Source organism: Uloborus diversus, chromosome 2 (genome assembly GCF_026930045.1).
Source record: "Uloborus diversus isolate 005 chromosome 2, Udiv.v.3.1, whole genome shotgun sequence".
Lineage (NCBI taxonomy): Eukaryota > Metazoa > Arthropoda > Arachnida > Araneae > Uloboridae > Uloborus > Uloborus diversus.
In genome coordinates this window covers 111,510,954-111,536,711 of record NC_072732.1, presented here as the reverse complement: position 1 = coordinate 111,536,711, position 25,758 = coordinate 111,510,954, and the positions used below count along the sequence as shown (strand labels likewise).

Genomic DNA, 25,758 nt, shown 5'->3' with positions numbered 1-25,758 from the left:
AATAAGATTTGTTTGGCAGAAGGACTAATCCAAATTTGGCACCATGGAGAGGAAATGCAAATTAATTGCCAAAAACTTATGAAAAGTATGCCAAGACGTATCGGATCTTTAGTAAAAAACGAAGGGACGTGCCCTCAATATTAAATATATTAATATTTTAAACATAAAGTATTTATTCTTTAAAATAACAAGATTTTACTATGGATTTCACAATTATTCTAATAATTTTCACACCTCTGTACATCATTTGTGACGTCATAAAAACCACACGCCTTAATTACAAAGTCGGACAGTTTGAAAAAGTAATTAAAAATGAAGCGTTGGGAAAATGAAAGCTTTTTCTCGCTCCATGTTATTATTATTATTATTATTTTTTTTTTTTTTTGTTTATTCTATCAATTTCAGTGACTAAAAGTAGTACTTTTGACTGAAGGAAACAACCCCATTATCATTATTGAATTCTCTCTCGAAATAGAAAATATCTTCATTGAATTCAAATTTCCGGTCAACATGGAAAAATAATATAATTTCCTCGAAATGAAATAAGTGTTTGGCATTAAAAAATAACAATAAAATAGTACATAAATACCAAGTAGATGTACATGCTTATAATTAGAAGTTTAATAAAATCTCAATGAACCTAAATGACTAACATTATATTGAAAACTATCATCATCCAGAACTTCATGTTACATATCTATTAAGGGTTTGCTCAGCCACGAGTCCTTATATTAAATGCAAACCATTAGCGTTGTTAGGAATTTGTTGCAACACATTATTGAACAACACTGCAAACAATTCACATCCAGAAACGCTCCCGCCAAACAGGGAGGATTATTTCCTTCGTGGCTGATCAAGCCAATAATAACGCCTCCCCCAAGTGTGGATTAGGGTAATGATGGAACGAAGAATTTCGATGTGGTCGAAAGTGATAGGAAGAATTTGAGGATGCCACTCCGAGTATGAGATCAATGATACGTTATTTTAGAATCGCTGCAATATGTAGCAATCGAAATGCTTTGGTTGCAAACCATTTGCTCCTCGTCGATTTCGAAATTTTACGCCCGCATGTGTCGTTCATCCACTTGAAACAGAATAGCTGGGGGAAAGTCAGGAGGACTGGGTCGTCTGAATTTGTGGCAAAATAAATTAAAAATTATTTCTAGCTTGGTAAGTATATGTAGCAGATTAGAATCCTGCAAGGGTTTTAAGCATTTACTAGACCATAAAGAAGAAATGTTTCACATTTCATTTTGGCATAAATGCAGCTGTCCCATTTTTCCCGCCGTCTCATCCCGGCCAACTCTCTCCGTCTATTTGAAATCAAATTTAAGATTATAATCAAGTTTTATTTTTACGGGGATTATTTTATTCGAGTGAAATGGGATGAATGGACAATTTGAACCCACTATACCCTGATTTTGAGCTGTCAAAATTTTCTGTTGGGGAGGGGGGGGGGGGAGCGGCAAGGATAATAAACTCAATAAATCGTATACCGAAAAACAACAAAACGCACTCGCATATTTGAAGAAGACTTATTTAGCAGACCCTCCATGACCTGCGAGGAGAACTTTGCAGCCGATGGAAAGCCGATGGCAGCATAGGAAATATCGACTTCTGAATCGACGCCAGACTAGTATAGGAAACCATAGCCTAATAAAGCTTTCATGCCTTTTTATCTTGGAAGAGGGCTTTCAATCAGAAATTTTTTACCCATGAAACGTCAACAAATTTCAAGACTATTTTAATCCGAAACTTTAAGTCCAGATTCATCATGTAGGACTTCACTGGAAGGAAGGGAAATAGGGGGAGGATTGCTTTCCCAATATCCGTAATGGTGTGATGATGAAAACTTGTAAATTAAGACTCAGAATAATTCATGAATAAGTTGGATTGTACGAACTAATTTTGTTGTTTGACAGAGTGACGAATCCGTTGAAAAATGCAATTTCCGCGGAGTTTCAAAATGATCCATCACAGGGGTTGTAAGCTTGGAATTTACAACTAGAACAGTGAATTCATTCGTGTATAACAAGATCTTAGGAAAATGTTCAAAGCTAGCTATTCTAATCTATTGAAAGGTGTGGGAAGTTGCATTTTCAAGAGAATCTCTGATGGGAGATATCTTCTTGAACTTTCTTTTTGATGCAGCGATATCGATAAGCACAATGTAAGTTACTCATGAATAAATTCGTAGTCGAATTTACAAGTCTTCATCCCCATAACAATGGAAATATTGGAAAAGTAATTTTCTCGTGATTTAATTCCTTTATGAGCAGTCCTACAAGAAAACGTCATTAAAGTCAGTTGTTAAAGTGGTAGATTTGACTGGAATCAACTCTGAATTGAAAAATGTTGACCCGAAGAGTGTATAAAAATTCTGCTAAAAAGCCTTATACTGAGACAAAACTACAGGAAACCATTATTAGGTTCTGATTTCATGAAAGTGATAGGAGTACATTCAGAAGTTGATATTGTCTATGGGAGACCATTGTAAAGCTCTCCTCGTAGCTCGTGGAGGATCTACGAACCATCGAAATGTTCCTCTTGAGTATTACACTTCTGTATGCAACATAATGGGGTGGTTTCCTTCAGTCAAAAGTACTACTTTTAGTCATTGAAACAGGATAGAATGAGCAAAAAAAAAAAAAAAAAATACATGGATCCAGAAAATACTTTTATTTTTTCAACAGTTTTTTTTAAATTAATTTTTTAAAAATTTCCTATTTTTCAAACAAGGCGTGGTCTTTATGACGTCACAAATGATGCATTTCGGCGCATCCCACGGTTCCACGTTATGATAATCAAGCAGCGAATTAAAATTGCGCTCTACGCTTGCTATCAACCATACCGTTGCCAATACACGTGAGTAAAGATGCGAATTAAATATTTTGTCCTGTGAATGGCAACATTGAATGGCATTTCATCATTTGTGATGTCACACGACAGAAGTGTAAAATGTACGCGCATTAACTACAGAATTTGTGTCATCTGTTATTTCATTTCACCTTTTCTTAAATATTGCATTTTTCTTTCTTTTTTTTTCATTTTTCGAAATAATGAGAGAGTAAGCAATTTATTAATCCTAACAAATTGTGGTTCAGATTAATCCTACAACTGTATTTTATCGGAACAATACCATCTTTGCATAAAACATTCACACGTAAGACATTATTTGCACTTTTCCACTTTTTCTGCAAGTGATGCAGTTTCTTTTTGCCGTCACTGTATACATAGTGTGATGCTGTTGTATAATCTACGCTAGTGCAAACATAAATTTTTACAATGTGAAATAATGAAAAGTGTAAAGTTTATGAACAACTACGTGCGTATTAAACCAATCATATGCACTGTTAAAACAGGACAACAACATTCATTACATTCATTTTCTGAATATCTTCTTTAACCAGAAAGCAATAACACGACGCATTTCAAAATATCTGATTTCCTGTGGCACGAGAAATTTAGTAGTTCAAACTAATAATGCATTTCACTTGCAGCAAAGAGCAATTTTGGACATTTGCCGTGATTGCGCAGACCCAGTCTTCATAGAGTGTGAACGAAGTATCGTTTTAATATACCAGCTTAAAGTAAACTCAATCTCTGATATTAACGGATATTAATTTTACTGATGAGTAACGCCATATTATGTATCCATTTAAAATCAAATGATGTCCTCAAATTAGTCGCTGTCACCATGGATGAGTCTTAAAGGAGTTTAATAACCAGAAAGATTAGACGCAATCAGACGAAAAGTCTTTTCTTGTGGGGTTTATATGAAAGTATTATATTCATTAGTGCACGAAGATGACGTCTTGTTATTATTGCTGATGGAGAAATAATAACTCGTAATTCATAATGCAGTATATAGCAAAAGAGGGGATGCTTTCAAAAACTGAATGTTTGGAGAAGGGGGAATTGGATATCGTTGAAAGATATTTTACATTTTTATTTTTATAATTTTGTACTAGTATGCTGTCAGGAGTGGATACAGACTACCGTTTTAAAGAGAGGGGGGGGGGCATAAAATTTCGGAAACTATTTTGGTGTTAATAAAAAGTACCAAATCAGCCAGATATGGCACCTAGTAGTGCCTAAATGTAACGAATTAATTTCATAAGCAATGAAAGGAAGTAATATTTCAAACATTTTACTCCTGAAAATAATTAATTAATTGAAAAGATTACTGAAACTGATTAGGGTAGACCGGGGCACGTTTACGCGGATTTTTTTCAATGAATTTTCTAATTTTTACGTTTTAACTTAGGAAATTTTAGACATTGCGGTTTTATGAAGCAGTTAATGGAGTCAAAATTAGTATATTCAGTTGTTGCTCTGTTTGTGTTTTTAACCGTTAAAAAAAATTATTTTTGAGTCCAAGTCGGTTGCGTAAACTTGCCCCGGACACGGGGCACGTTTACGTATATTTATTTTGACACCTAATGTGGTTCTGCTAGTGCTTTGAACATAATGTCTTACCATCGTTGAAATAAAGCAAATTTATTACAAATTGAGTAGTATATAAAGTAAAAGCTGAACGGGCATGAAGACCGCACTACATGATTGTAAGCTATAAGATACGAATCTGTAACTCAATTTAAAATTAAATGGTGATTTTCAAAACTAAATAGCCTGACAATACTAAAAGGTTTTGAGACAGTTTGGAGCGAAAAAAGCGTCAGGGCACATTTAGAAGTAAGACACAGTAAGAACGTGCGCAAAGGTGCTCAGACGCCTGCACGTATAAACTTACCCCATCGTGAAGTTTGGATTTATTTTTAACTTGCAAAAAATATAATAACATTTCAGTTCATACAAACAGGGGAGGGTTTCGAAGAACGCTCGAAAATAGTAGTTTTTAGATTTTAATCGCAACAATTTCGGTTTTATTTCCTAGCAGGGTTCTTGAACTTCAAAATAAAAAGTGATTTTTGTATTATTTCAAGTCCAATATTTATTTATTTATTATCAAACTTAACAAACATGTGAAAATCGCTTTGCCCTACAATTGAGCCCAAAGCGGGTAAGTTTAACTAATTGTGGTTTGGTACATTTCCAATCAAATATGAAGTTATAAATGACTAAAATAATTGACTAGCTACCTGCCATTACATAAAAAAAATATAAAACGGTTGTACTTATCCAATTTAAAAAGTCAGTATATTTGTTTATAAAACGTAAAGAAATAACTGAGTTAATTAATAGACTTATTAATTGTGCCATCCTAAAAATAACTTTTTAAAGTTATGCTTATCCTATTGAAAGACAAAATTTAAGTCAGCACACGAGTCAAGAAATTTTAAATAAATATATTATTAAATCCTATTCCCGCTTTGCTCGACCCGCTTTGCCCAAAGGCGCGTTTTTTATTTCAATAATTATAACCCGAAATTAATAATTAAAAACAAAAAACCGAATGATCATCGTAATTTATTTGGTCTTCAACTAATCACAAGTTACAAAACTTCATTTAAAAAAAAAGTATCATTTTTTTATTTTAAGCCTGGTTGGGCCATGCCACTTCACTGCTGCTTCGCTGGGACTGAATAACTCGGGGTGTTCGGGTAAACATGACATACGTATTTATCGCCGCTTTCACACCATGGGGGAGGAGGCATACAAAGGTCTACCTGCTTTGGGCGACCTACCCGCTTTGGGCCACCCTCCCCTACAATTCTTGAAAAAGGATAAAATCCTGCTAATTTTTATATATTTGTTCTTTCTTAACTAAGTATTATTTTTCACAATAAGCTTCAAAACGTTCAACTCAAAATTTACTCGACTCGGTGGAAAACAGATTATTCTTTCTGCATGCTAGACCGAAGCTCGACTGATACTCAAAAACTTGTGAGGATATTTGCCAGGGAGCAGAATTAATATGTTATGACTGTTGGCTCTTCAGTTACAATTCGTTTCGAAAAACGGGCACTGCGTAAACGTACCCCGTTCTCCCTAAATTTTTACATTTTATTTATAACGTCTTTGAACGTAATGTGGATGAATAATACTGCCGATGATTTGGGGGGGGGGGGAGGAGTCATGAGTCATCAGTTCCATGATCTTCCTCTTGTATCCACCCCTGTGTGGTGCACCAAAATATTTTTTTTTGGAAATGCTAGTACTATTTTCCTAATTATTTAGGATTTCGAAACCTTTCTTGACATTATGTTTTTCATATGCTGTTGTTGTTGTCTTGTGCCATCCATGCTGAAAATTTGGGGTGCGCTGCTTCACTTTTCCAACTGTACCATAATTTGGTGTGAAGTTCGACCTCTACAGTACATATATACCATATGGACCTGTTTAATGAGCAAGCAACCATTTACAGCACAACACGTTCACACAAAGAAAGGACAAAAGCAGGAGAGAGAAAGTTGATCCATGTCCTAGCCGAGATTCAAACCCGGGACCTCCCCATCGTAGTCAGACATGTTTTTCATATGCATACTATACATATAAAAAAATGTATACATTTAAAAACTATTTTAAAATGTATCAAATTAACCCAACATGGGTCAAGATCATACACAAATAGATGAGCTGTCTTGGTAACTTGACAAACAAACTGCTCAACGTTTTACCTTTCTATTCTTTCCTATCCCTCTTCTCAAAAGTCTCGAATCCCGTCCTGTCGATTTCGTCGAAGTTCCGCTTGTTGTAGGTTTCGAATCCAGCTCGGTCGATTTCGTCGAAGTTCTTTTTAGCGAGAGCCAATGAGAGACCTCCCCTGCCCCTCTTCGCGAATCCAGTAAATCCAACGTTGTCGATTTCGTCGAAGTCTCTCTTGCTAAGACCGAAGGTGGACCCACTCAGAGAATCGAATCGTTTTTTACTGTTGCCAAACGCCATTCCGCTCAGGGTGTCTAAGGTCCTTTTGGGAGCAGGCCGATGTCGGGATCTCTGAAAACCACAAGAGAGAGCGAATAAACTTTTGACAAAACTGCAACGAGCGCAAAGATTTCTGAAATAAACATAAGCGAAACATATTTTAAACGAAAAAATACGTAACAGTAAAATAAATTTACATTCTTAAAAGGCATTTATCTCCAAATCCAAGTCCATCGCAAGAGTAGGTTTCACAGTTCTCATAAATGAGTAATTCAATTTTGATAATTTTTTCATTTCTTACACAAAGAATCCGTTAAGACTCCGAACATGTACATAGACTCTACTTCTTTATGCAAATAAATTTTGAAGATTTCACGAAACATTATTCAAGTACTATTTTTTGACTTAGTAACGGACTTGTCTTATGAGATACGTACGTTAACAATGAAATTATTAAACAATTGCTTATGGAAGTCTTCAAAACGTAATTGCGTCACAGAGAAGTAGAGTTCATCTCCTTAAAGTTCATGCGATGAAAGTCTTTTATCTTCTTTCTAATGAGGCTATGTTAGAGGCACAACCTTATGTAGATCTAGTGCGAAAATTTAAGGTCACTAAACTTTAAAAAACAACTTTTTTCGCAGTGTCATCTTCAAACAGTAATGGCGCCTTTACAGTATTTTTGGAAATACACGGAACACTCAGAATCTCTTCTATATGTTGTCTAGACTTCACTCACCAGCGGTTTAGTTTAAAAAATTACTAGCAGAATGGTGATAGAGTTTGTTTACATTTACATCATGTTTCCTTGTATCCCAACGGACCTTAATTGCTGAAAACCACACAGCCTCAAATAAGGAAGCTTACTAAGGTTTCAATTGTGGTAAAGACTCACTTGTATATGTTGTCACTTCTATGTGTTGTCTAGTCTTCAGTCATCAGCAGTTTAGTTTCGAAAATTACTACCACAGTGGTGATAGAGTTTGTTTACATCTACCCCGAGTTTCCTTGTACTCCAACTGACTTTAATTACTGAAAATCACGCAGCCTTAAATAAGGAAGCTTACTGAGGTTTCAGTTGTGGTAAAGACTGACTTGTATATGTTGTCACTTCTATATGTTGTGTAGTCTTCAGTCACTAGCAGTTCAGTTTCAAAAATTACCACCAGAGTAGTGATAGAATTTGTTTACATTTACCCCTTGTTTCCTTGTACCCCAACTGACCTTAATTACTGAAAATCACGCAGCCTTAAATAAGGAAGCTTACTGAGGCTTCAGCTGTTTTAAAGACTCACTTGTCTAGCCATCTCCAGAGCCTCCAAGACAGCCGTGCTTTCCTTGTCATCGAAGGAGGCCAGTAGCTCCCCTCCAGTCAGACGATCGAGGGCGATCAGCACTTCTCCGCCCCGGAAACCGTCCAAGGAGTCGACCGCCCTCTCCCCTCCACCGCCGATCCTTTCCAGGGCCCGGGCCGCGGCCCCGCCGCTCAGGGGTGCAAGAGCACGGAGTAGCTCTCCTCCGCCCAGCCTGTCCAGGGCGTGGGCCGAAAGCAGGCCCCGCAGCACGTCGCCCCCGCTGGGTTCAGAATGGTGCAGGGGCAGCGATATTTCGTCGGTGCTTCCTCGGGCGAGGCGCAAAAGACGGGAGCCGCCCTATTGGACATAAAGAGCGTAGAAGATGGTTGAATAAGCATGGCAATAATAATAATGTCAATATTAAATGAATATTAAAGGATACAGTTTGAACAATATTTAGTAGAGTATTTAAATCCTCCGTTTCGCTTCTATTTTTGAAGTGGTTGAAATGGCTCTTCTTACATTGTGATATTCTACGTACAGTCGCGTGCAAAAGTTTAACACCAGTAGTCATATTCCTGTATTTTAACAGATTTCATCATTTACATACGTGTTTGCGACATCTCATGCATTGCTGGCATCATCAGACACTTTCTACTACTATAAATAAACGTGTCTATCTCGTTTATCAGTAGTTTGTTATCAGACTTTTCATGTACAGTGTTGTTGTACAATTGTTGTAATAGGTAAAAATACTTTACTTAACTGTAGAAAAACGGGCAAAACTAGTGGACCTGCGTGAAGTTGGATTTTCTGAACGTAAAATAAGTTTAAAATTAAATTTCAGCAACACAGCTATCCATCAATATATCTGTAAATTCTATAATTTCGGAGAATTATACGGATGTTAAGAGTAGCGTTGCTCAAGAAAAACTTGTGCACGTGATGATCGTGTGACAAGAAAGATGGTCTTAATGTCCAACAACCTCTTGCAGTAGAATTAAAGTTGCTATGTCTGCGAAAGGTACCAACGTCAGTTCGAGTACTCTTTCAAGACGTTTGACTACAGATTTTGGTTTATTATCCTATTAACCTGCAATACCATTAAATCTGATTTTTCTATGAGTGGTCTTAAACTTTTGCACACGAATGTAAAATTATAAATGATTGACATCTTGAGGTGTTGTGAAGTGCAAAGGGAATGTTTCTAAAGGTGTTGCTTTGATTTTGTTGCTTTAAAGTTCCACTACTTCAAATGATTAGCTAATTTTTGAAAAGGGTCAATCTTGAGGTTTTCTCAACATTAACCTTTTTGCCTTTCTGATCTTCATATTTAAATTGAAACTGATGCAAATGTTGTCATGTGTTTTTCACCAGGTTTCTCTACTGGTGCAAAACACACGATTTTATGGAAAACAACTTCTGAAGATTTTTGAAGCGTTCTATAAAGGCAGTGGCCGACAGATGCGGTATCACAAATGGACGGTGAAGAAGATTTTAAATGAAAACCTTTTAGGCGACATTTTCATAATTTTTGTACGATAATCTAATCAAGCTGCATAACAATATAGTGAAATGTAAAAGAAAACTTGTGATTTTGTTCTTTTAAAGTAAAATAATGCCGTTTTACTAATAAAATTACCCAAATAAATTTCGAGAAGGACTCATCTTAGAAAACTGCAACAACCATTTTGTTCCTCAAATCTTTCTTCAAATATACTATTTTGCCTTATAGTGTTCGATAATGTTATAAAAAAAAACTGCACCAATCAGTGAAATGGTTTAATAGAAAAAGCCATTTTTTTCTTTTTTTAAATGTCTTCAACAAAATTTTAATTTTTACATTTGAACCTTTTTCGAAATTTGCAATTTAATTAATATTATTTCTTTTGTATCAAACTTAAACTAAATGTCAGCATAACTTTAAACCCAGGGTTGCTATTTCGTTCTTTTTTGCATAAAAAGTCCGGGACGCCGGAAGAAATTGGACGAAATGGACAAAATTAGACGAAATGGACAAAATGGGCGAAATAAAAATCAACTGATTTTCCATATGTTTGATACATATATTTATTGTTATGGTGTAATAAATTAGTACATAATTATAATACATTAGCTATTGTCAATTGATCATTTAATTGAATTAGAATGAATTTATGCTTTACAATCTAATAAATCCAAACCTCACATTTGTGCAACTAATTTTAGATTATAACTAACTTGAAAGTAATAAAATTTAACAAAGTGAACAAGCGAAAGAGCGTAATTACATATTACAGTAACAGATATTGAACTCAATGGAACAGTCACATAAAATACTTGAAGACATACATACAAAACAACGCTATTTTCTTGAAAATTATTGATGAACATCAGGACGAAATGGATGCAAAGATAAGGAATATAATTAATAATACTGGGTAGTTATAAATAAGAGAAATATCTAATTAGTCTTTTGAAACCCATCAGTATTTCATTACATGTACTACAAAGAAATTTCTCAATTATTGTAGACGTAACTAATGAATTTCAAACACTTTTGAAAGCTGATAAACTTAAAATTCATCGCAAGATTTTTACGGAAAAGGTTTGAGGACTGCATCACCCCAGCTCGTAGTGCATCAGAAATACATGGGTGAAAGACTTACTAGGGACCAAGAAGAAATAACAAGGAATTGGCTGAATGACATTGATAAAAATCTCTTGTCGATGCTTGTTACATTTTCTGTTGAAACATCTCCATTTCTAGCAACCAATATATTGCATTTTTCCTAGACAAACATATAATCAAAAACATAATCTATCACCAGCAGATTGGTGAGAATCACTGAAGAGATAGAGTAATTCAGAAAGTATTTCCAATTTCGCATGTCAACAACTTTTTCACTGCATAGCCTCATCAGCAAGTACTGAACTAATTTTTTTCAAATATTGATAGAGCCAGTTTCAAAGCAAGCTTTGAAACTGGCTTGCGGACTACAAACTGGTAAGTAACACAAATTTTGGTAATTGCTAATGAAATCTGAAATTCTAAGGATAAACAGCTTACTGAGGAAGCATTTGACAATTATTAAATACTTTTTGATCTATGCACATTGAATATCATATTAGAATTTCACAGTATGGCTGTTATGCATTGCTGTATTTTTTTTTCTTATTCTGCATTTTGCAATAATTTAATCTGAAAACATTTTTACGGTTATATTTTTTTATCTTTTTTTTATGTCACTCAATAGTAAAATATTTGTGCACTGCATGTTTTTATTGATATGTTAATGTCATACAAGTTAGGAAAAAATTACTACTTTAGTACTGTTGTGAGCACTAGGTACAGCCCAAAGGAAGAAGCTATAATAAGAAAGGGGGTAAATAGCTTTGAAAGGGCCATTAACCTTCATTGGGGACTAATAAATTAACTAGAAACAGCCCAGCTGGGCCCATAGCCTGTTGCTGATCATCACATTTTACTAGCATTACAAGAACAAATTTCATTTCATGGTAACATTTGCTTTATTAATATCAATTTTTTTTCATATGGTTTCTGGGCAATTCCACGGATAACTGGCTGTCATTCACAGAGCAAAACGATAAGTATTTTGAAACATAAACCATAAAATATTAATTTTTAAACATTACATTTTCGCCTCGCTTATTGTAATTTTTAAGCTGAATTTCATGGTATAATTGAATTTCCAAAATACATATTGGGTGATTTTAGAAAAATTGTTAAAAGCATGGTAACTGACTGACATGAATGCAACCTGTGTGAAAAGTAATACTGATTCAATAAGAGATTTTTTTAAAAGTAAGAGGAAATTTTATTAAAATAGGACCAGGACTAAAGAAAAATGAATAATATATATATATATATATATATATATATATATATATATATATATATATATATATATATATATATATATATATATATATATATATATATATATATAATTTTTGATCATTTAAAATGTGATCATTTAATATGTTAAAAGCATGATGACTGACTGACATGAATGCACCCTGCGGGAAAAGTAGTATAGATTGAATAAAAAATTATCCTCTAAAAGCAAAAGGAATTTTACATAAATTTAAATTGGGATCAAAGGAATAATGAATAGTCTTTTAGCAGATGGCATTTGCTTTAAAAAATATTACTAAAATAACAGAATTACAGTTATTAGAACACCCTAGTGAGCAAATACTGACATTTCTAAATTTCCTATATATCCTAATATAAAAAATTCAGAATTATTCAGTAAAACAAACAAATAAGTGTACACAGAAGCAGAGCTTTCTTTGACATTAGGGCTAGACCAGTGGTCCCTCAGCCTATGAGGACCCCCAAAATAATTAGATTATATAGAAAATCACTACAAAATATAGTTTTAATACGCTAATTATGTTGTTTAAAACCAAGGGTGACAAAAAATGTATATAAAGATTGATTTTTAACATCAAAATAATAATTTTGTGTTATTTAATATTTTGTTCAAGTAGTCTACACCCTCAGTGTACTCTAGCTGTAATATATAAAATGACAGAAACTGTAGGCGAACTCTGCAGCAATTCCTTCGATTTCTTTTTTGGTAGCATCTATAAATGTGTTTGGCCGAATGTCTAACAGCCTTACAATTTGTAAATAAAACTCAACGCAAAAAAAAGCAATCCTTTTTTCAAGAATTTCACCTTAGCTTTTCCCCAATTATTATCTATCACTCTTACTACAAAATATTGTAGATCACAAGAAACTTCAAACAAACTCTTCTGTACTAGCAGTCACTTCCCATATTTCTCAATTTCTCCCCTTTGAAAATTGTGATACTGTAAAATTGTCTTTTGGCTGTACTGACTTATCGGTACAGCCGTAAAATGCTTTCCTCTTCTGTTTTGAATTGATGTATTTTTGGAATATTAGGCAATTATTTCTAAAATTTAGGCCCAACCATTTCTAAATTATGTAAGAATCAATAATGAACAAAATCAGTAAAATAGGTTGTCATTCTTAAAAACTAAAAGAGTTGGGTTGTTTGATATCACTACTAAAAAAAAGGCTAAAAATAAAATAATTCTGTTTTTAGGAGTATTAAAATGAATACATTGCAGCCATTTTAAAGTTAAACAGAATGTCAGTCAGTTACCGTATCAAGTGTGCCAGTCAGTTACGGAGGAATTTTCGGTGTTCCGGTTGTAAACTTTCAATTCTACTTATTCAGCATTTAAATACTCCTGACGTTGGCAGAAAATATGAATTTTGGAATATTTCCACCAATAATTTTCATGCCAAGGGGGAAAAGTTGATTTTTTATGGTAACTGACTGACATTTTCATAAACTTATTTTAAGATTGTTTCTGAACAAAACACTGTAAAGATATTTTTTTGGTATAAACTTCCAATATAAAACTATATTATGATTACAACAAAATACGCTATTTTTTTCCCTTTTAGTTGGAATATTTTTTAAGAAAAAGGTTGATTACTAAAGATCAAATTTTCCCCAAAAAATCCGGAAAGGACATAGACATCTGTTACGGCTTATTTACAATACAAAAAATTAAAAAATTAAAATTTAACTTGTTGCACTTTAAAAATATATATTTCAAGCTTTTAAGTGATATACAATACTTATAGTTTTGTTAATATTGAAATTTTGGTGAGAAGGTTAACATTTTCGTGGAATTGCTCATCTAATATTTTGAGACTGTAACCTTTTAAAACTTGATGTTTCTACTTTTAAAATTTATAGACATTTATTATGAGCAATAAACCTCCCATGTCACAAGAAAACATCTTAAAATTAACTGCTGTTGTTTTTATACATGATATTATGTGAATTATAACTTATTAATTAATATTCATTTGTATTATATAAACATTTGCATAACCTTCAACCTGATATTACTTTTTTTTCATTTTCACTCTAAAATATCTTAGAATCAATTGCTTATATGCATGTTTATGTTTGACATTTTTATATTAAAATATTACTTGAATGAGAAGAATCTGTTTATTTATTTAATATTTTCAAACTTTGAATTTTTGAGTAAGTACTTTCAGTTTACTGACAAAGTGGAGGAAAAGGACAAAATGATTTTTTGTCCGGGGCGGTTTTTTCTGTGGTGGACAAAATAGAATAACCCTGTTTAAATCAGGTTAATAATTACCTGTTATTTCTGAACTTTGGATATTTATACAATATTTTAGAATTGTCTCTTTCGTTACATACCAAAAAATTACAATAAAGCTATAAAAAATATAAATGGTGCTGTTTAAAATTGAGCTTAAAATTATTAAAATAGAAACAGTGGAGCCCAAAGTTACCCTATAAGACTGTAATTCTTTTGCCGAACTTTGAATATATCTCTTTTCAGTATAGAAATAAACATGATTTTTTCATTTTTGGATGACGAAGGGGGGTCGCTGGACCTTTTAATGGCATCACCCCCCTGAGGGTCCGCACTACCTGTCATGTCAGCATATTGACTTTACCTGTGACCTTTGAATGGTACAATGGTAGAAATAATATCTTAGGGTTATGAATTTTAATATTTATTGTGTTTGTTAATAAATGTAGTCTTGTTATCTTAACAGAAATCTTGTCAACTTTAATTTTAATTACCTTTTTTTTTTGGTTAAGAATTTTATTGGAGATACGTTCTGATCTGAGCTTCTAGCTCGGAGCTTTGGTGACTGCTTCTTAACGTTGAAAGCTCAAATTTTTTTCGGCATCATTGAAAAAGCGTAGTTTTTCTTTGTAATTCCAAAAAGCACAAGTATGCAATATTTTGGAAAATTTTGTGATTTAGAAGTCTATCATTCATATCACAAGATAGATGTTTGTGTTCATCTTTTTCAGTTTTATTTTAAACGATTAGGTCTCTGAAGAAGTTTTCTTGTGTTAGGAACCAAACTGTTCTTTCAACAAAAAATAAATAAATAAATAAATAAAAATAGTCTTTTAGAAATGGAAAAACAAATTGATTATTTTTTCTTTTTTTGTATGTTTATTTTAATTTAAGTAGGTTATGAACGAAATTTAAATATGCATCAACCTTTTAAGTCTGGAATTCTCAAAATCCAGATACGCTTTATTTGACACAGTTATCTAATTCAGATTCAAAGAGGCGGGGAAGAGTTATAACATCATTCAAGTCATCATGGACAAAATATCTAACCGTATTTCCGATCTCTCCGCAAAAAGAGAACTATCAGCTCGAAACAGGGCCAAGTTTTTATCCCTCAAAAAAACCGGCATAAGATTTTTTTTTCAACTGCTTAAGAACTATAAACAAAAAAGTCTTAATTTACTTAAAAAGGCGAAGGGAAAAAAACAGAAGCAATGCGATTAATTTAAACCTCAGTAATCACCCTAATAATGTGGGGAAAATTGTCAATAAAGATGCATAATTCATCCAATATACCAAAAGATTAGAACAGTTACGAAGAGTCTCTTTTTTGGGCGTTCAGTAAAGATAGACATTTGCTTTTAGCGGGAAAAAATAAGAGGCTCTTAAGAGTGAAATCTTAATAGGACTATTGTATTCCATATAATCCCTTAAGCTCAGAGCACCAGAGATACCGGAAAATATGTAGGGAAGGAACGCTTTTTGAATGAATATTCATAGGAGAGTCATTCGTCACAGTTGCATTAAAACAATGCTAAATGACTTTATAATGGGTAATTTAAGAAGCAAAGCGTCGTTAAAGTATTCAAAGTTTAAAAGCGGATGTAATTTGTTCGTTTAAAAAAAGAAGTGCTCTCGTAGCAAGCTTTCAGGGTAAAGATTCAAGAGAATATTTTTGAGTTATTTCGAAGATTATCGTTATGACGGAGAAAAATTTAAATATTAAAAATTTAATCATATACTAGATCAGCATTTATAGTCATATACAAAATGTGAATTAAAATATTAAGTAATGAAAGTTAAAGATAACTTAAACTCTCCGGATTTTGATTAATGGAATGAAATACTATACTGCCGTGTGCAGGCAAAGGGCAGTAACTGCAGATTTTTTCATTTTTCATTTTTTTGCATTTTTGTCATCCATTGTACGTTATCTTTATCGTACAAGCTCGCTTATTTGGTTTCCGCTGAAAAAAAGGCGCGAAAAAGACGTCTAATTCCAACATTTCCCTATTGTTTGCATTGAATCCGAAACGCGTTTCTTCAAATATCTCGAAAACTCATTTCTGCAGATACTGCCGTTTACCTGCATACGGCAGTATACATATGAATACTAGGGCTCAAGAAATCTGAAAAATTTTAAAAACCTTGCCGGCCTTATTCTTTAAAATACATGTTCGAACAAAACTTCTTCAAACATGGCGAAACATCTTATCAAAATGCTTATTATTAAAACATAGCAGAATATAGGTGCACTTATGGTTGGGGTAAATCTAACTTGGTAGCATTGTGAAGGCTACGCAGATCGTAATCACAGCATTACGACGCTGCGAAGTTAAGTTTGCCCAAGTTATAGTATCGTTATAACAAAAAATAATGGTTTATAACAACATTATATTAGCATTAGAACTGCTTATTTATTGTTTTTTCCATGCAGAAAAAAATGTCAAAACAATATATACACGTAACAATGTCTAGTCTAATTGTAATAATCGTGGCCAAACGTCTATAAACGATATTGAGTAGATCATTAAAAAAAAATCAAAAGTTTGAAATTTAGACGAATTGGCAGCAGTAAATACCTTTCATATATCTCCAAAAGGAAAACAAGTAGAAAATGCGTTTTTGCCTTCTGGTTGGAGGTGTTCATTTACTGAGTTATTACTTTTTTTTCATTTCGACCCCAAGAAACTAACGCAGAACCTTAAAAGTTCTCTGATTTTTTTTTTACAAGAATTGCATATACATATCAACTAAAATGTCTTACGTTCATGTACCAAATGCTAGTTTTTAGCTAGTTTTTATGAATTTGAAAAGGAAATTCTGCTTAAGTGTTCAAGTCCCCAGGTTCAGGGGTGCCCACCTAGGGGGAGGACATGGCTCAGACTGCGGTATAGAAATTTTTAGGGGGGGGGGGTGTTTTGAGGGGTATTTTTCTCATTTTTTGTAGGGGTCTTTTTATTCGTGCGATTTGGGGGGTTCCATTGCTCTTAGGGGGGGGGGGCACCCCTACCCAGATTGGTCCAGCGTATCTTACTTTCTGACGCGAAAAGAAAGTTTTTGATTATTGTACTGATCGAGCAAAGAACAAGAAGTTCAAAGGGACGAAAGAGTTTCGTGCGGAAAAGATGTGTATTCGTAGCAAAAGATATAAACTTAACTGACACTACTAAGAGAAAAATCTAACAGTTTACCATGATCAGAAAATAATAGCTACTAGCTGCGTCGCCCGGCTTTGCACGGTCCACCTCAAAAATAAAAGTTATGTCAAGTGACGCGAATTCAACACTCAGGCTTGAACCAAAAAAAAAAAAGTCAGTGTAGTTTTGCGGCAGATTGCGGAAAACCCCCCAAAAAAGTAAACAATTTAAATCCCCTGATTACAGGAAAAGCCTCAAAACAAAAACAAGAATTTTACCTGTTCATATTCGAGAAAAAGAAATGGCAACAGATCTTTCATCTCAATGACGTTCTTCACGTTCGGATAAATCTGCAACGGTCTACCACTGACGTCACAGCTACGTTGCCTTATGATGTCATCGGAATGGGTGGAGCTACGTTCTGAAATAAGCGGATTTACGTTCTCGCTGTTTTTTTTTTTTTTTAACTCATTCATTTCTTTTTTCTTATACTTTTGTAATTTTACTGGTACGACAATGATGTGACACCTATTATTTCCGCAGGAAAAAAGAGATGTGCACATGGGTGCCGGCAAGGGGGGGGGGGGGTGCAAGAAAGCTTTCTTATACCTCACGGCTTTTGAAAAAAAAAAAAAAAATCAAAAAATAATTTTCAAAAAACATTTTATTTATATTAACTTTTTTGCTAGTTATTTATAATAAATTTAAACATATATCACTATGTTTTCTATTATATTTAGGTGTTTATATTATTTTTAGGGGCATTCTTCATCCTTGACTTATAAAAACTAAATTGGATTAATTAAACATATTGAAAAATTACAAAATATCTTAAAGAACTGCAAAATACATCACGATTAAAATTATTCCATCGCTTATGTTTACCTGAATTGGCAAGAAGTCCCCCCCCCCCCGTCGACTTAAAAAAAAAGTTGCAATAATTTAAAAACAAAAACTTTTTAATACTTTTAAAATATTTTTAAGCATGTTTTTAATGATACTAAATAAGAAAGAAAGTACAGTAAAACCTGTAAAGTTGACCACCTGTCTATGTTGACCGCTTTTGTCAGGAACGGAATTAGTCCTATCTCATATAATAAAGGAAAACCTCTCTAACTTGACCACCTCTCTATCTTGACCACCTGTCTATCTTGACCACTAATGTACACCAAATTTGGTTTGAAGTATTGTAAAAAACCCTTTGTAAGTTGACCACTTGGTTTTTTTTTTTTTTAAAACTTTCTTCAGCAAATTATTTTATTTAATTATTTATTAATTATTATTATTATTATTATTTCTTTCTTTTTTTTTCTTTGATAGCTTTCCAAACAGTGGCGGATCCAGCCGATTGTTTTGGGAGGGGCCATCCGAAATTTTTGAACAAACTCCGAACTCCCCAGAAATTTTATTAAAATGAAGTTTATAAAAAACTCAATTTTCGGGATATCGAGACATTAGGTGAGGGGGTGGATTTAGGAATCTCCCACAAAAATGTTTCAAAATTTAAATTTCCGAGTAATTTTTGAAAATTAGGAAACTAAAAACGCATTTTGTCTGTTTTTGATGATGTACGGAGACAGGTCAGGTTTTGGGCGCTGACCCCAAAATACTTTTTGAAAATAAAGCTTAGAAACCAAAATATTCTGTCATTATATATTGAGAAGTTAGATGAGGAGGGGTGCTCTTCTAGCTCTTCAGCTGTCCAGCCTAAAAATGCACCTTTAGGTAATGTTTGCTTACATTAAAGGAAGTGTGAAGGTGCTTAGAATCCTTCCTTCCCTGAAATATTTTGCCTTTGAGGCTCTAAAAATTCGATTTTTAACTATATTCATACATATTTTAGAAAGGAATGGAAGATTCGTGAGCTCCTCCAAAAAACCTCCTTTTAAAGTTATCATCACGAGATAAACTAGGGAGGGAGGGGGTCCTATCAAAAATCGTTTCTAATTGAAGTCCCAAAAAATTTCATTTAAGTTGCTTTTAAGCAAGTTAAGTGATAAGGGCTGGATAAACTAGTTTCCGTTGACATTTTTTTTCCAAATAAAAGACTTAAAATGCAATTTTTTGCTACATATCAAGGCATTTGTGAAAGAGCATGGGAAAAGGGGGTTTTCTCCCTAGTTTCGAAATTAAAGCCATAAAAACGAAAATTTAGGCTCTCTTTGGTCTTGTGAACAATATGTATACTCTGAGAACCGCAACATTTAGAGATCGTCCGAGTGTCTGCAGTTGGAATCAAGAAATGATGTAAAAGATGGAGAAAAATTTTGGAAATAAAAGTTTTGTTTTAAGGATAGGGATATAATTTGTCTCCCAATTAAGGCCTATACTTCTTTTTCAGTAAAACGCATGCGTTAAATATTGTTATCTTCTCATAATATTTTTTCTTTTTTTTCCTTAAAAAAAATTTCTACAATCACAAGGCTTTGGGAGGGGCCATGGCCCCCATGGCCCCCCTCTAGATCCGCCCCTGTTTCCAAAAATGTTTTTAATGCTTTGATGAGACACTAGCATTTTACTAACTAAACAGCAGCATAAAGCTTATGCTGCTCTTTATTCTCCAAACTCTTTTTTCATTTGTTGTTCTATTTGAGATAGCTTTTTGTACTTTCTTCAATGAAAATAGGTGTCAGTAGAAAAGTTCAAAGTCGTTTCTTTCCGTTGCAATATGTTGTGGCAACACAGGAATTGTGCTAAAAAGAGCAGGCCAGGATCTATACATTTTGGTCCACCCTGCAACAAAATATGCAGGACCTCTCCCTAGTGGCCAGCAATGTCTATTTGTAAAGTGAATAAGTCTAGAAGTGCTGGTTTTTTTCTTCAATTTTTAGGACCGTTAGCCCCTTTAAGGATGCGGGTCCCTCGCTCTGCGGGTACGCAGATGTACGCCTGCTGATAAGTAAAGTTACATGTTTCTGGTGCAAGGGATTAACAGATAGGGCATTTTAATTTTGCCTTTATGAACTGGGAGAGTTGCACTTATTGCTCTTTGTGCTATAAGTTGTACAAAAAAGGCTTGAAAAAGAAAGTTAGTTGAACTTGAGATTAATAAGAAGTATGAAATATTATATTAAAATTAATTGAAAATGGAGAAAGTCAGAGAAAATTAACCGGCACATATGGAAATTCTAAAACTACATATAGTGTCTAATATAGTTAAAAACAAGGAAAAAAATAACAAAATTATTTGAATAGTATTTTTAATTACTGTTTCCCTTTCAATAATGTTAAACAATGAAAGTGAGTAGAACAGAAAGAAAATGGGTGAATTACTCAAAAAAGGAATACATGGTGCTAGAAATGACAAAAATAAAAACTAAAAATCATTACCGCCCTTTATAAGTTGACCACCTGTCTAAGTTGACCACCAAAGTACTGCACCGCGAGTGGTCAACTTACACAGGTTTTACTGTAACTACTTTTACTGAATAAGAAAGAAAGTAAAAATAACTGCATTTTAAGCAGAGGGCTAATACAAAACTGCAGAAATATTGTGATCAGAAAAATGTAACTTTTGAACAAAATAATTAAATAGAAATACGTCTTAGAAGTCGCTTTAAGATAAATTAAATAAATAAATAATTATTCACATAATTTTTTAAAAATTGGAAAATCAATTAATAAATAAAAATTAATTTTAATTTTGACTATGTCTTCCGCAATCACGAGTTTGTGTGTGTATGTAGGCGTGTGCGTGTAAGTCTATCTGCAGGCATGTTGTTGTGTGCAGGCGTGTGTGTGTGTGCAGGCGTGTGTGTGTGTGCAGGCGCGTGTGTGTGTGTTCAGGCGTGTGTGTGCGTGTAGGCCTCTGCGTGTGTGTAGGCTATGGATGCAACCTGGAGACGGTGTCCGCTGGAGTAGCAGTATGAGGACTGGGGAGGGGGTGGACGAGGTGGAATCCCTCTAAAAATCCACCGGTGGTGGCAAAAATAAAATCAAAGGACGGACGGACGCCCAAAACGGTCTAGTGAGAACAATAAGTAATTCACAATTGCTGAATTAAAAAAAAAAGTAAAATAAAAAAGTTTATATAAATATGTTTTTGAGCAATCGCGGTTGTTTATTGTTTTTACTTGACAATAATTGATTTCCGTTGATTGCATTTTTCTATACTTATGATGCAAACTTCTCTGGTGCACGGTCCTCCATGAGCGTGTCCATCTTCTTCAATGGTGGTGCCCATGTCCTCTGGTCCTCGGGCCTCCGCGAGCATGTCCCTCCTCCTTAGGTGGTGGCGCGTCCATGTCCTCTAGTCCACGAGCCTCCGCTAGCATGTTCCTCCCCTTGGATGGTAGCGTCCATGCACCTCGAAATCGAATTATTTATTAACGACCTTTTCGATTTCACACATCCTTTTTAAGCGAAAACATTATCCAGCACACAACATCCAAAACATAACATCCAGTATCAAGTCCCAGGCAATCATTTGAATTTTGAAGTCAAGAATTCAATTACAGCGTTGCGGTAAAATCCATTAGTGGGAAAAATAAGTACATTGAGTAGGGTCCCCAGGTAAATGATACAACGACCTTTGCATGTTCTTAACACGTGGCCGTATTCTTCTGATCGGTAGGGCGTTGGATTCGCAACTGCAGGATCTCGGGTTCGATGCAGCTGGTCGGAGATCCTCCGTGTACGCTAATGGTGACAGGTTCACGTCACGTTTAATCAGTCGTGATCACGAAGACCTCCAAGTTTCCATTCCAAATTGATATCTTCGAGGGTGCTGGATCAGGGATTGCCCAGCTCCTGGTCTGGATCAAGAAACTTAACTGTTTTCAGGGTCCTATCTGACCAATGAAACCATGTGTAAGCGGCAGGTACGGGAACATGGGAGCCCATATGCATAATTTTAAAAATAGGGGGGGGGGGCGCTCAGATATTTTTTCATGGTTTAGCAGGACATATTTTCCCCATAGAAACCGATTTCAGTGCAGATTAGACTTTTTGAAGTGTGACATTTTTAATAAATTATTCATTGATGGCTAGAGAAGAAATGTTTTTTCATTTTTGCAAAGAAAAAGTACTAAAAGCAAGGAGATTCCAATATCTAAGGGAGGGGAGGGGTTGAGCTCCCACTTTCCCCCCTATATGGGCTCCCTTGACAAGGGAGCCTGGAGTGTAGGCTAGTGTTATTTAACACGTTGACTACGGAGGTATTGCTATTTCTGTTAATCTGCTATTAATCTATTACCAAGTATTTGCTAGAAAAAAAAAGTTACACTTCCTTCTCATTTCATTCCCCCTCCCCCGAAAATTTTAAACTTTTTCAATTCGATCCTATATTTACAAGTTTATTCATTTAAAAAACGTATTGCTAGCTTTATATCCTTGAAATTAAAATCAACAAAACTTATGAACTAACAATTGGCACTGGGGTGCTAAAATCAGATGTTCCGGTCAGCCGAACGCGCAGCCCCTAGTGTTTAGGTTCCAAGCACGCTTGGTACTCGTTTTATCGACCCACTGAAGAAATGAAAGGCCGAGTTGACCGTGCCGAACTTTGGCATAAAACCCGGGTCTGCGGCGTAGCGAAACGAGCAGGGGACTCTTATTAAAGTCATCTTAGTTTATTCCATAAAATAATACAAAAAAAAAAAAAAAAAAAACCGAATCTTTGTCAAAAGCAGTCATTTAAAGGAGTTGGAATGCCTGAGCACAAATGCACTAAACTTCAGTAATGTATATTTTTCGTTTTAATCCATGCCTCTGTTTTCTCTTATTCCTTAGAAATAATTTGGATTTGGTATAACAATATTGCCCCCCCCCTCCCCATCCTGCTCTTCCATTTTCATTGTTTTTTTGTCAGCTGTTTTACTTCACGGACTCTTAAAACCTATTGTTCCCCATAAACTTAGCTATTAAATTATCCCATTTAGCTATTAAATTTTACTTAATTGCTAAAATAAAAATATAATGGTTGAGTAACTTGACAAACTTATTTTGACAATCGTCACCACCTATTTTAAACTTTAATAATATTATTAACAAGAAATAACCAATGTTTTTTAGTACAAATAAACAGATGTTTACTGGATGTCTTTACATCCAAAAGTTCACAACTTTGAATTGAAAAAGGGGTTCCTGGAAACCCCGAAACACGTGTATTCAACAATCTATTTATTTGTGCTAATAAACGTTAGATAATTCCTGTTATTTCTCTTCTCAAAGGAAATAAATTATTTTATAACAAAAAAATTCGTGATTTTTTTAAACATTTTTTTTTCGTATACCGTTTTATTTTACAGAAACTTAAAATCTATTTTTCCCCACAAAATGTTTCCCTTTAATAGCTAAAATAAAACATATTTTGGTAAATAACTTGAAAAACTATTCTTGATATCTCCTCACCCCTCCCATTTTTCGAATAAAATAATCATATTTTTATAACGCCAAATTTATGTCTTAAAAACAAATAATATTTTAATTAAATATGAAGTAAAACCATTATTGCTTTAAAAAATAAACTCCCTTTCTGTTTTATAACAATAATAAAAAGGAAATAAAGAGAAATAAATAAATAAAAAAATATGATCGAATAGCGAAAAGAAAAAATTATCAAACGCGAAAATCAACTTAGCAAGGAAAACGATGTGACGTCAGAAGGTTACGTAGCTCCACCCATTCTTGTGACGTCAGAGGTAGACCGTTGCAGATTTATCCGAACGTATTTTCTTCACGCTGTAAATTTTAATAAAAGCGTTCATCCGGAAAGTTGAGTTGAAGCACTGAATAATAATTTGAATGGAGGAAAGCCTTCGAAAAATATGGATTTTATTTTGAAATCTAAGAGTCATAATTAATAATTTTTAATTGATATCTCCGCTAATTATTATCGGAGGATTATGTTAAATAGCCAAACATGAAGACGGGAAGATGACGAATCCATCGATACCTGGTTCGATGGTCAGTTCACTGTCGTTCGGAAGAAGAAGCTTGGACATAGATAGATAGATACTCAGATTTTATATGTATAAGACTAGCTGCGTGCCCGGCGTTGCACGGGCTACCTAAAAAATGAAAGTTATATCAAGTGACGCGAGTTCAACACTCAGGCTTGAACCAAAAAAAAAAAAAGTCACTGAAATTTTGCGGCAGATTGGGGAAAACCCCAAAAAGTAAACATTTTAAATCCCCTGATTACAGGAAAAGCCTCAAAATAAAAACAAGAATTTTACCTGTTCATATTCGAGAAAAAAAATGGCAACAGATCTTTCATCTCAATGATTTTCTTCACCCGATATACATTTTAATAAAAGCATTGTTATGGAAAGTTGAGTTGAAGCACTGAATAATAATTTGAATGGAGGAAAGCCTTCGAAAAATAGGGATTTGATTTTGAAATCTAAGAGTCATAATTAATAGTTTTTAATTGATATCTCCGCTAATTATTATCGGAGGATTATGTTAAATAGCCAAACATGAAGACGGGAAGATGACGAATCCATCGATACCTGGTTCGATGGTCAGTTCACTGTCGTTCGGGAGAAGAAGCTTGGACATAGATAGATAGATACTCAGATTTTATATGTATAAGATAAGATAAATCTCTCATTTACTTTACGACGTGAAATAAAGCTTAAATGCTTCATTTATTGTATTTGTGATGATGCCCTAAAATACTTTAGGTCGAATACTCTCTAAAGAAACATTACTTAATTCGAAATACACCGCCAGCTCAGACATTCCCAGCTCGACTGGGAATGTCTGAGCTGGCGATGTATTTCGAGTATTTCTGCCTAAGCCCTGGCTATAGGCATCACCACACTAGAGTGACTCTAGTGTGGTGGTGCTATAGGGCGGTAATTTACTTAAATTACTTAATTATTTGACTTGAGAAAAGCCTCAAAAAATCACTCATGAAACAAAGACAATATGAAACGTTAAATTAGCAATCGACGGAAAGCTGAGATGAAGCACGGTGCACCTCGAAAATAATAGTAGTTGTGACGCATGTTCAACAATTAGGCTTGAACAAAAAAAAAAAAAATCAGATTGTGGAAAAATAACCAAAAAGTAAACATTTTAAATTCTTCGATTTCAGGAAAAGCCTCAAAACAAAGCTCAAAATTTTATTTGTTCATATTCGAGGAAAAAATGGCAACAGATATTTTTTCTCAGTGATTTTCTTCACGCTACAAATTTTAATAAAAGTGTTGTTACGGAAAGTTGAGATGGAGCATTCAATAATAATTTGAATGGAGGAAAGCCTTATTATTTTACCTTAAAACACAAAATATGATGTTTTAATTGAATATTTATGACTTGAATTTCTCAATTCCAAAGATATTTGAATTTTTTTTGCGCCGACTAAGTTTTTAGAAGCACCCCCCCCCCCCCCTCTCCCCGCTCCTTGTAATGTTTTACAAATG

General features: G+C 34.1%; 1 protein-coding gene across 1 annotated transcript in view; it reads right to left on the bottom strand.

Annotated features, from left to right (window-relative positions):
• The window catches only part of LOC129217242 (uncharacterized), a 75,011-nt gene that overhangs the window by 23,315 nt on the left and 25,938 nt on the right, over window positions 1-25,758 (bottom strand). Inside the window, exons 2-3 of the mRNA XM_054851516.1 lie at window positions 8,124-8,480; window positions 6,582-6,900 (exon numbers count right to left, since the gene is read on the bottom strand). Coding sequence (XP_054707491.1) covers window positions 6,586-6,900; window positions 8,124-8,480 — 672 coding nt within the window. The 3' untranslated portion in view covers window positions 6,582-6,585. The remainder of the gene's footprint in view (window positions 1-6,581; window positions 6,901-8,123; window positions 8,481-25,758) is intronic.